This window comes from Hippopotamus amphibius, chromosome 8, assembly GCF_030028045.1.
Source record: "Hippopotamus amphibius kiboko isolate mHipAmp2 chromosome 8, mHipAmp2.hap2, whole genome shotgun sequence".
Classification (NCBI taxonomy): domain Eukaryota; kingdom Metazoa; phylum Chordata; class Mammalia; order Artiodactyla; family Hippopotamidae; genus Hippopotamus; species Hippopotamus amphibius.
Genome location: NC_080193.1, coordinates 103,343,910 through 103,356,036, shown reverse-complemented (window position 1 = coordinate 103,356,036; position 12,127 = coordinate 103,343,910). Strand labels below are relative to the sequence as shown.

General features: G+C 40.9%; 1 protein-coding gene across 11 annotated transcripts in view; it reads left to right on the top strand.

The window, feature by feature from the left end:
- The window catches only part of CASP8 (caspase 8), an 80,627-nt gene that overhangs the window by 32,551 nt on the left and 35,949 nt on the right, over positions 1-12,127 (top strand). For 9 of the 11 annotated variants that reach the window (XR_009055113.1, XM_057745728.1, XM_057745727.1 and 6 more), the window contains 7 exons: positions 3,147-3,252; positions 4,110-4,248; positions 4,358-4,402; positions 5,420-5,505; positions 7,104-7,245; positions 9,324-9,825; positions 11,250-11,292. Coding sequence is in view for 9 of the 11 variants with exons in the window: in XM_057745728.1 (XP_057601711.1) it covers positions 3,147-3,252; positions 4,110-4,248; positions 4,358-4,402; positions 5,420-5,505; positions 7,104-7,245; positions 9,324-9,825; positions 11,250-11,292 (1,063 nt within the window). In the remaining 2 variants the exon portion in view is untranslated. Of the gene's footprint in view, positions 1-3,146; positions 3,253-4,109; positions 4,249-4,357; positions 4,403-5,419; positions 5,506-7,103; positions 7,377-9,323; positions 9,826-11,249; positions 11,293-12,127 lie in introns of those variants that run through there. The other 2 variants (XR_009055114.1, XM_057745729.1) reach the window with 2 other exon arrangements.

Below are 12,127 nucleotides of genomic sequence, written 5' to 3'. Positions count from 1 at the left end.
TGGATTAGGGTCACCCTCATCTACTATGACCTCACCTTGATGAGATTACATCTGCAAAGAGACCCTTTTCCCAAGTAAAGTCACTTTTTTTTTTTTTTTTTTTTTAAAGCCTATATTGACTTTCTGTTTACCCAGAAGGGGGAGAAAAGTACAAAACAAGCTTTTCTTTAACTACAAGGGCAATCTTCTAATAGCAGCACCGACTCACTCCAAAATACAGGACTCAGAGGTTGATAATCATCTTTCAGCTCGGGTTATTGCATGCAGTTTTTCACATTCATTCAGCTTTCTTCATATCGCTCTTAGTAAAGCAACTCTTAACAATAAAAGCTTTTATGGAGCCCATTACATTGGAGAGCTAACCACTCCTGGTTTTTTTTTCTGCTTCTTCATCTTCTTCTTTTTATTGGCTCCTTGGAATATTTATAGCTGCCTTTGTTCTCACTGCAAAGTTATACATCTGGCTGTGTGTGGCCATGTTCGTTGTTTTTGTTGCTATGATTGGGTATGAAATGGCTAAATATGTGTGTATATGTTTGGTGGCTTTGTTTTTGTACACATGAATCTATCTTTATCATCCTGTCACTGCAGCTGTTCATTGTTTAGCTGTGGATTGTTCACCTGTTTGCACTGTGAGCTTCATGACATAAAACTTTATGTGCCCATTCCAAGTGGACTTGAATTTGAAAGGAGAGTGGTGAGGGATACTATTCAACACTGGGTACCTTAGTTCAATAGAATTGAGAAGTCGTTGTAATGAACTCTTAAAAAATTAAGGCATCAATTAATCATAAAAAACAACAGCTCTATAATTAGGAAACCTAGAGGGTCTCATCTTGTGCCCCGTCTTGGTCTTCTGAAGGTTGCACTCCTGCCATGCGATCAAGGCCGAGGCAAACTTCCGATGCAGACAATGACATGGCCTTCTCTGTTGGAGAGTTAAGAGTCTCTAACAAGGACAGGATCTGTCTGTTAAAATCTTCAACATGTTAGCTTGGGAACAAAAGGGTGAAGAGAAGTACAATCTCATGCTTGTTCATCATTGCTGAATATCAAGTAGGAAAAAAATGCTCATGTGGCTACTTTCCATTTATAAGAAAACACTAGATATTTAAAATTTCAAATTATAGTTGCTACCTATAAAATTAGGCTTATTTCTAGACAAGGATGGTACAAGAAAGCCAGCAGTTTTCAGTGATGAGGAATGTAGAAGGGCAAAATCCCTTGTGATAAAGTTGAAAGGGGAGGTAGATTTGATGGGACCCAATCTTGGTCAAACTGAGAAAGTTTTAAAGAAATACTTCTAGGGTAGAGATTCCATGAGAAGAAGGATGAAGCAGGTGTTAATACTGAGTAACTGCTGTTTCTACACAGTTGATCGTTGAACAACACGGGGGTTAGGGACCAGGACCCTCTGCACAGTCGAAAACCTGCTTATAACTTATAGTCGACCCTCCGTATTATAGGTTCCACAGTTGTGGGTTCAACCAACCACAGACTGTATAGTACTATAGTACATATTTATTGAAAAATATCAGTGTATCAGTGGACCTGTGCACCTCAAACCTGTGTTGCTCAAGGGTCAGCCATGTTTTTATTTTGAGAATTTTAATTTTCTAAGTTAATTTTGAAGTTAACACATTTTTCTATTAAAGTTGTTTTCCTTTACACCATAATAGTAAAATGTTTGCTGACATAAAATATTCCTTTGTTCATTCAACAAGCATATCCCAAGAGCCTCTCATAATTTAGGAAATAATAATGCCTGTCATGTTTGAACGCTTAGTGTGTTGCCAAAGGTTGGTTTAAGTGCTTCAGATAAACTTAATTCATGTAATCCTCAATACCTCCCAAAGGGGTAGATAGAGAATTACCTACAGTCTACAGAAGAGGAAAAATGTGTAACATGTCTAAAGCCACACAGCTCAAGGATGGTGGATCCAAGTTTCCAACACCAGGACTCTGGGTCCCCTGCACAAACACTGTATCTCAGGACCCCCTGGGCTTATGGAAACCAAAGAGGCACTGATCCTGTTCTCAGGGAACTTGGACAGCTTCATAAACAGACAGTTACGTGTTTTACTCTTCTGGAGATACACAGGCAGGTACAGCAGGGTGAAGGAAGTCTTGAGGAGAGTCAGGCAGGTACAGCAGGGTGAAGGAAGTCTTGAGGACAGTCAGGCAGTGCTTGAGCTGTTAGTGGATGAGTGATTGTCTGCAGATGGACAAGGGGATGAGAGTGGGGGGAGGCCCAGCATAAAAGGCAGCTGGGAGTGTTTGGAGAGGAGATGGGGGGACAGTGGTAAGGAGTGGCCAGAGATGAGGAGGCAGGCTGGGCTCAGTTCACAAAAGCCTGTATTCCGGAAGGAAGTGTTTGGCCTTTCTACTGAAGATAGTGACTGGGAGAATGCTGACCAGTTTTTTTTTTTTTTTTTTTTTTATTTATTTATTTATTTATTTTTTTATTATTATTATTATTATTTTTTTTTTGGGGGGGTACACCAGGTTCAATCAACTGTTTTTATACACATATCCCCATATTCCCTCCCTTCCTTGACGCCCCCCCCTCGATTCCCCCCCACCCTCCCTGCCCCAGTCCTCTAAGGCATCTTCCATCCTCGAGTTGGACTCCCTTTGTTATACAACAACTTCCCACTGACTATTTTACAGTTGGTAGTATATATATGTCTGTACTACTCTCCCGCTTCTTCTCAGTTTCCCCTTCACCCCCCGCCCCCTCCCATACCTCGAGTTCTCCAGGCTGACCAGTTTTAATTGAGGAATTCAATCTGATTTGCCTCCTGAAAAGCATAATATCTAAAATGAAAGTTTTTTTTTTCCTATTGCAGCAAGATCTTGATTTCATAGTGAAGGACAAAGGAAAAACACAATTCATTTAACCGAAATTAACTGAAAGTCAAAGTTGGGGAACTTTAAATTCTGTTAAGAGTGGGGTAGTTGGGCATGAACCGTTAGTCTTCAGTGTAACTGCACCAGCCTCTTTCCAAGAACTCAACTCATAAATCATGTCATTCGCTGGCTTTATTTCAAAGGTAGGCCATAGGAATCAAGTCCACTGTGACTGCATATGCCAGGCGGGAAATTATTTAAGAAAGTATTTCTAAAGTGTTTGTTTCCCACTACAGGGTCATGCTTTTTCAGATTTCAGAAGATGTGAACAAATTGGAATTGAAGCACTTTAAGTTTTTTTTGAGCCAGGAGATCGCCAAATGTAAGCTGGATGATGACATGGTAAGACCTGGTGTCTCGCTGAGCTTTCGTCCTGAGGGTGACTCAGACAGTGGGGAGTTCTGAGGCTAAAGAGAGCGCTTGGCAGTAAAAGCCACGTGAATCCTCACTTTTTAACCAGGGGAGAAGAGTGCTGTCAGGCATGAGTGCTATAGATGTGATGCCCCTGTATACTGTAAAGCGCTGCTCCCATTAACTCAGGAAGAAGGCAGAGTGAGGAGCAAGGGGAGAAGGCTGGTGTGGCGGCACCCGCCAGTGTGGGGACCCTGCAGGTCCAGGAGACACAGGGGTGGGCCTGAGACAGTTTCCCCACGTCTGCAGTCTCTGAAACAGTCTGGGACCTGGAACTCGTGTGTGTGTGTGTGTGTGTGTGTGTGTGCGCGTGTGTTATGATGTAATGTTGTATGTGTGTGTGCTTGTCTCTGTGTGTGTGTTGTGGGGACACCTCAGCCTGGAGGTGATGTGGTGCCAGAGGCAATGTAGGGTGTGAGGCAGTTCCCAGGGCTGTCGCCAGGGGGACCCGGCTGCCGCATCTCAGCCGTGCACTCAGGCTGCTTCACTGTCTTCACAGAAAGGTGTCCGCAGGCAGTTTTCAGCACAGGGCGTGGGGCTGGGGGCTGGGTGACTTCAGATGTGGTTTCTCCTCTGTCTTCTTATTTCTGTCTTTCTGGGCCAGAAATCATGAATTGCCTTCCTAATAGGCGATTGATGGCTTTATAATACCAGGATGTCCTCTCAGGAGGGTCGGCTTGGGAAGCTAGGGTGGGTGCTTGGTTTGGAGAAAGTGGAAGTAAAAACAAGAAGTCTGAAAGCCAACATGGCTCCATCCAGTCTTCCAACTTGAATTTTTCTCCCTATAGACCCTGCTTGATATTTTCATAGAGATGGAGAAGAGGGCCATGCTAGGGGAAAAAAACTTGGACACCCTGAAGAGAATCTGTGAGCAAATCAACAAGAGCCTGCTGAAGAAAATCAATGCTTATGAAGAACTAAGCAGAGGTATAAATAATCTGAAAGCTGTGAATCAGCAAAATGTACTCTTAAATTGACAGACTCCATGTCACAGCTGTTTCTAATCAAATGTGTGTATGCTTCTTTTTAAATTCAGAGCAGAGAACGAGCCTTGAAAGAAGTCCAGATGAATTTTCAAACGGTAATACTTGCAGATGTGTTTTCAAGGTTTACTTAGTGAATTTACTCCCTGATAGCCTCATTGCCTCCTCTCCACAACCTTCTGCTACATCTGCATCTTACTGGACCTGTTCTCCTAATAGCAGTGGCTACTTTTCACCTTCTCTGCACATTGGAAGATATAAAAGACATTGTCAAAAGACAGAGACCTTGGGATTCCCTGGTAGCACAGTGGTTAAGAACCCACCTGCCAATGCAGGGGACACAGGTCCGATCCCTGGACGGGGAAGACCCCACATGCCGAGGAGCAACTAAGCCCGTGTGCCACAACTACTGAGCCTGCGCTCTAGAGGCCGTGAGCCACAACTGATGAGCCCACATGCCAGAACTATGAAGCCCTCACGCCTAGAGCCTTGTGCTCCACAGCAAGAGAAGCCACTGCAGTGAGAAGCCTGTGGACCACAACAAATAGTAGTCCCCACTCGCTGCAACTAGAGAAAGCCTGCACACAGCAACAAAGACTCAACACAGCCAATAAATAAAAAGAAAAAAAAAAGACAGAGACCTTGCAGTCCCAGGCCAGCATGTTTGAAATGGGGAATAGTCAGTCAGTGACAAGATTTTCCCTTATTCTGTGAACTGCAAGAATATTAGGTTCAAGGAAAATTTTCATTTTCTTTTTTAAATTTATTTTGGTTTTGTTTATTTTTGGCTGTGTCAGGTCTTAGTTGCGGCATGCAGAATCTTTTGTTGCGGTGTGCAGGTTTCTCTCTAGTTGTGGCACGCGGGCTCCAGAGCGTGTGGGCTCTGTAGTTTCTGGCACACAGGCTGTCTAGTTGAGGTGTGTGGGCTCAGTAATTGTGGCATGCGGGATCTTAGTTCCACAGCCAGGGATTGAACCCATGTCCCCTACATTGGAAGGAGGATTCTTAACCACTGGACCACCAGGGAAGTCCCTCATTTTAAAAGGGAACTTATGTTGTCCTGGGTGCTACATCTTTCCTCACCAAAGTACCTTCCCTGCCATGTGTCATTCCAGATGTGTCGCAGTTGCTCGAAAGGGGGAGCTCCTTTGAAATGCTGGCTATGTCAGACTCTCCAGGAGAACAGGACAGTGAGTCGCAGGTACCGGGAAATTACCGTTCCTTTTCCCCTTTGCACTGCAGATTCTAGTTATTGTGTTCCTGAGCTTTTTTTTAGCTTCCAGATAAACTAATAAGGGACAGAAACTTATTGAAAATGTTGAGAACTATAGAAAAAATTCACAAAAGCACAAGTTTAAAATGTGACTTTGGAATTTTGAAAAGGTGATCTCTTTGGTTTCCCATGTGTTTAATTTCTATTTTGAAACCAAAGATGTTGGAATAGGAGGGCAGGGGGTGGGGATCCTCCGACCTGATCTTTTCAGCAGCTGCATCGCCCTAAATGGGAGAGAGCTTTGGGGGAAGAGCTGAGCAGGATTGGAAAAAGCAAAGTCTTCTTTCAGCTTGGCATTTCAAAACAGTTTCTCCTTTGTAATTAGATGTAAGCAGCAAATGCTCACAAGCTACGTCTCTATGATCTCGTCCCAGTGAGCCGGCCCAAGAAATGCCTTTCTAGACATCACTTCTGTTTCTGTAACTTTCAGCAATTTACCACATTCTGATTCACCAGCCCATTTAGTCTTCCCTGTGGTGGGAAGCAGAGGAAACCCTGTATGCCAAATGTCTAGTGGAGACTTGAAATTAAGCTTAGGAGAGACCATCAGTGGACTCCTGAGCAAATTACCAGACCTCTCTCAGTCTGAACATCAAGGATTAAATGAAGTCATGTGGCACTTTGTAAACAATAAAGCACTCTGCAGATGTCATCCCCACCCATCAGCTAATGGCGCTGAGTACAAGAGAGATTCGGTAACTTGTCCAAAGTCTTAAGATTATCAAGTAATAGAGCCAGGAATTTGGTCCCCTACTTTAGAGCCCTTTTCTCTACCTTTAGGAACTGCATGGATTTCCCAATAAATGCTAAATATCTCAGCACTGAAACAGCCCTGGGGAAATCAGGAGGTCACAGCGTCACCTCTAATTGGTACCGTCAAGTAGTATAGTCTGGATACTGTAACCTGCAGCACAGCCAAGACCTGCCTGCCCAGCACATCTGTCTCCTCCAGTCCCTGTGGTCCTGAGAGCTGGATTAAGCCATGAGCTTTAAAAATCCTGGGACCTCGATATGTCATGTGATGCGCGGGCCCTCACCTGTTAGCCTGGAAGCATGAAGTTGAGCAGAGAGCCAAAAGAATCACAGGGTCACAAAGGGGCAGCCCAAAGACAGCACCAAGACAGTCATTCGTCCAGCAACTCCTGATTGAGCTCTCACCAATTAATAATAATCCCAGTCCCTGGCACAGATGTTCACTGCCTTGAGCAGAAATGAGAACAAATAATACCAACACAATGTGATGACGACACTATTAACATAAGTGCAAATGCTCAGGAGGCCCAAGTATTGGGACACTGACTTTCCACATTATCTGTGGGGAAGACGTCTGGGGATCCTTGTTGGGGAAATGAGTGGAAACTAGTTCCTTAGGGAAGCCCTGCCAAGTTGGGCTGGGATCATGGAACGTGCGCTTGCATCCCAGTTTGGCTTAGGTGACGCCGAACCTCTTACTAGGGAGTTGTTTGTTCACATCTCAAATGTTTGACCCACAGAGTCAGCTCCTGGGTTGGATTTTTGTTTTCCAGACATCGAACACAGTTTACCGAATGAAAAGCAAGCCTCGGGGATACTGTCTGATCTTTAACAATTATGATTTTAGCATAGCACGGAAGGATGTGCCCAAACTTCACAGCATTAAGGATAGGAATGGAACAGACTTGGATGCAGGTACAGTAGAATCCAAAATAGAAATGAAATATTTCTAATATCTATGTTTTTATCAAAAGGGGAGAACAAAAGCTGTATCAACAGGGCCACGTGTTTCAAAAAGATGGATGTAACCATATTTCCCAGTGAAGGTGAAGAACATTCTTATATACTTGCTAGTTCTCTGCTTTTGTTTTTTTAAAATTAATTTTAAAAATCAAGGCAATGTATATATAAAGATAGAGTATCAAATCTTACTAACAGACTTATAAAAAGCAACAATAAACTTTGTTTTTGATTCAACGAAATGAATAGAGCCCCTGTAGAGTGTATTAGGCGTTGGGTGAAAACGTTGTTTTGATATCAAGACCATTTACAGAAGTTGTGTTTATAAAAGTTGGGCTATGAGTGCAACAGAAACCAAGTCCTTAACAGAAATAGCATTTTCAAATGTTAAACTAAACAGAAAGTCTTTGGCTCAGCATTTTTTGACTAAGATTGAGAGCTTACAAGTTAAATGAAAAATAATTTGCATCATGTGAACATAGAAATGGCTACAACTAAAAGCAATAAAAGAAATAATTCAACCCAACCATTGTGATACCAAGAATTTTTATTTGATCAAAAAAGTTTTGAAAATGCTGTTTATGACTCATAGTATCAGGTAATGACTTATTTTTTATATAGAGTAGTTTAGAAAATTAAGATAGATTGATTGTAATCATCACGACTCTGTGAATGGTTTCTGTTAACATTTGTTTATTTAAGCAAATCTATTCTAAGGTTTTAAAGAGCCCCAGAACTTAAGGTCACTGACTACATCATTCATCATCATATATCTTGGTATTGAAGAAAAGGTTTCAGGCCTTCAATGCTCAATTACTTAATATTTACCATTAAAACATTAAAAAAAAATCAAAATAGCATTGATTGTATTTCTGATCAAGGATTCAAAGTAGCAGCATGTAGGATGAATAAGTTTAGTGATCTTAGGTACAGCATGATGACCATACTTAATAATGCTGTGCTGAACCTGAGAAATATGCAAAGAGAGTATATTTGTATATTTCAGGTGTTCTCATCACACACACACACACGCAAACAAAAGGTAACTGAGTGAGAGGATATGTTATTAGCTTGACTGTAGTAATCATTTCACTATTCCTATCATCATGTTGTACACTTTACATATATGCTATTTTTATCTAAAATAATCAGACAGGCAGCCTGAAAAATGTTGAAAGATTTGACTAGATCAATTAGAGCATTTGGGGAAAAATAATGTTAAGCATATAGAAAATACAGCAATGAAAAATTCATGCAATTGCTAATTCCAGGAAAGACAAAAAGTTTAATAAGAAAGGAAGCATAGTTAAAGAATATTATGTTTACATAGTACTAATAATACATATTTCTCTATTGCTTCAACTAAAAGTTGTAAATGTATAAGAACACCAAGTGCTCATCACCCATAGTAGGAACTCAGTACAAAAGTCTAAAATTTATAAATGAATAAATAAAAATGAACCCAAATTCATTACAAAATGGAGGCTATTACCAAAGAAAAAAAGTAGTTAAAAGTTGAAAGTGGTTGCCTTCATAGAAGTGGCTGGACAGAACATGACTGTGTAAAAGGGAGGAGTAGAGGGGGGTAGCTTTTTTGTAATGAGTCTTTTAGTTCTACTTGACTTTTTAAACATTCATATCTTGTATTTTGATGAACAATTTTGAGAGGGTTCAGGGTAAAATAAGTATGGATCAAAAATTTTTTTTCACTTTTTTTCTGATTATGTAAGTAATACAGTTATTTTTTAGATTAGTTAGGTAGTAAGCCTAAATAACAGCTTACCCATCTTGTAGACTGTGAGAAAAGACAACAGGCCAACAATAGCAATTTCCCCTTTCTCTTTTGCCTCAGGGCTGGGAAATGTCTGCAGCTAGTGGCAGTAAATATTAGAAGTCTATCCAGCCACTAATATAGAGGGTCTTGTTCTTAAGTTTCGGTTCAAATTCTTATCTGATTGATGTTTTCTCTAGCCCTGGGTTGTGTTCTGGGAATTATTGCAGTGTGATATGACTTTTCTTGTTTCACTTTTCAGAGGCTTTGAACAAGACGTTTAGTGAGCTTCATTTTGACGTAGTGCATTTCAGAGACCACACTGCAAAGAAAATCTGTGAGGTTCTGAAATCCTACCAAAGCATGGACCACAATAACAAAGACTGCTTCATCTGCTGCATCCTCTCCCACGGAGACAAGGGCATCATCTACGGCTCCGATGGGCAGGAAGCCCCCATCTATGAGCTGACCTCTTACTTCACTGGTTCAAATTGCCCTTCCCTTGCTGGCAAACCCAAAATCTTTTTTATTCAGGCTTGTCAAGGGGATAACTACCAGAGAGGTATAGCTGTTGAGACTGACTCAGAACAGAAGGAAGCCTATTTAGAAATGGATTCATCAGTTCAGAAGAGATATATCCCGGATGAGGCTGACTTTCTGCTGGGGATGGCCACTGTGAACAACTGTGTTTCCTACCGAAGCACGATGGAGGGGACCTGGTATATCCAGTCACTTTGCCAGAGCCTGAGAGAAAGATGTCCTAGGTAATTTTTGCTTATTCAACCCTTCATTCATCTCTAAATGTCTAGCTGTGGATCCCATAGCTGTAATTCTCAGGTCAGTTGCAGAGTGGGAAAGAGGGCAAGTATTCAGATCTTTAGTTCACAGGTGGAAAAAACTAAAATACTTAACTGAGGAGTTTCTTTTATTTAGCACCTCAAAGGATAATCAGCATATCATAGAGCTGGAAAGATGGCAAAGTCATATAGTCCATCTCTGTCTTTGGGCAGCAACATGACTGAACCCGCTCAGCTAGTTTGGAATTTCAATATTTAACATCCTCCAACTCTGTCAAAAATTCTACAACAGCTAACCAACCTCAAATCCTCTTGTGGGAGATAAGTGCCAAACGTTTTATATCCCCCCTAATTTGGCCTGCTTTGAAGCCCACAAAATGTTGGGAACACATCCTTCCCTCGTGCATTATCTTCTATTTCCTTTAGTTAAATAATGGTTTTGTATGGCACAGTTACCAAATGCACACACAACCAGCAGGTAAATAGCCAAGAACCCTCCTTTAGTTGCTTCTAGTTCTGTGTCTCGTTATGTTTTAAGCGTATAAAGAGCAAGAACTTCCCATGGCAGTTAAATGACTGAACCATAACACCCACACTACATTTTCATTTTGTAACTTAGACCATGAATCCTAAGAGGTTCCAGGGGGTTAGCTACAGAGGTGAATAAACAGGTTACCCAACTAAACTGATAAGAGAGGCTGTTGAGAAAGCGGTGGGGTGGCTGCGGGAGACGTTCAATTTCTACTTGCCTCAAGTTTTGTTTTTGTTTTTTTAAAAAAAATTTATTTATTTATTTATTTATTTATTTATTTATTGGGTCTTCGTTGCTGCACGTGGGCTTTCATTGTGGTGGCTTCTCCTATGGCAGAGCATGAGCTCTAGGTGTGTGGGTTTCAGTAGTTGTGGCATGCAGGCTCAGTAGTTGTGGTCCATGGGCTTAGTTGCTCCACGGCCCGTGGGATCTTCCTGGACCAGGGATCGAATCTGTGTTCCCTGCATTGGCAGGTGGATTCTTAACCACTGTGCCACCAGGGAAGTGATGAATCCACAGAAGCAATGCCAATTTGAGGGAGTTGAGGCAATTAGGGGGTAAGTGACATAGTACATGGAGCAGAGTGAGGTACAAATAGGTCAGAAGGGAAAGAAACCAGATCTGATGTTGACACTGAAGTTTCTGATGGTCGTAAGATCCTGAGTAAACCAAAGATAAGTTATTAAGCTCTGAGACAACTTCTTTACCTAGGAAGCTGTGGTAGGTCTTGGTTGAACATCATATTTCTATTGCCTGATGTTTTGAGGGAAATAACTATCACTAATCACAGTAGATGATAAGGTTTACCAGTTAATTTTTCCCTCTATAGATGGTCACAAGGTTATGTTATGTTTTTCAGGGGTGAAGATATTCTCACCATCCTCACCAAGGTGAACTTTGAAGTAAGCAGTAAGGATGATAAGAAAAACATGGGCAAACAGATGCCACAACCTACTTTCACACTGCGAAAGAAACTCTTCTTTCCCCTTAATTGATGCTATTGTTTAGTTGCATAACTAAACAATAGTTAAAATGCTGCTACTTTTTTTTTTTTCCTTATAGCTGGAAGGGGAGAGAATGGGAATTAGGACAACCTAATTTTTTTGTAAATTCAAGCCTAAATCTCTGGTTTTGAAGTAGCTAGACAGTCATAGCCATCGGCATGATTTTAATTGTTTTTAATTTGATGAAAATGTTTAAAAATGAACTTATAGTAGATACAGAAAGTATAGTAAGTTTAAAAAAATGTTCAAAGATCCCTGAGGGAGATTTTTGTGATCTTAACTTGCTAAAAAAGCCCCTCGTGTACTGAGGTTCAGGGTATAACTCTCACATCCAGCCTGATTGCTGCTGGTGAGTTTGACAAGCTATCTCAGAAACATGTGAGTCTTCTCTCTTGAGCCATTTTGCTTTTCATTGGTGAAAGACGCCACTGTTTAGACTAGATTTCAAAAGTCTGAGCATGATTTTCCTTGGTTTTGTTACTCATAAGTACAGTATTCAGCTCACTTTTAAGAAGAATGATGTTAATGGATATTAACTTGACACTTCTGTACTTCCAGTCCCTCCTTTTCCAAGCTATCTTCTACACTAAACTATAAAATTTTGATTGACTAAAAATTTTTAAATTCTTATGTTAAAAGTTTAAAAATTTTGAAATATTTTCAATTTCTTTAGGCTGTTTCCATACTCTCTTTTCAGCTATTATCTTATTGCCTCTGCTTCTGTTGAATGTGA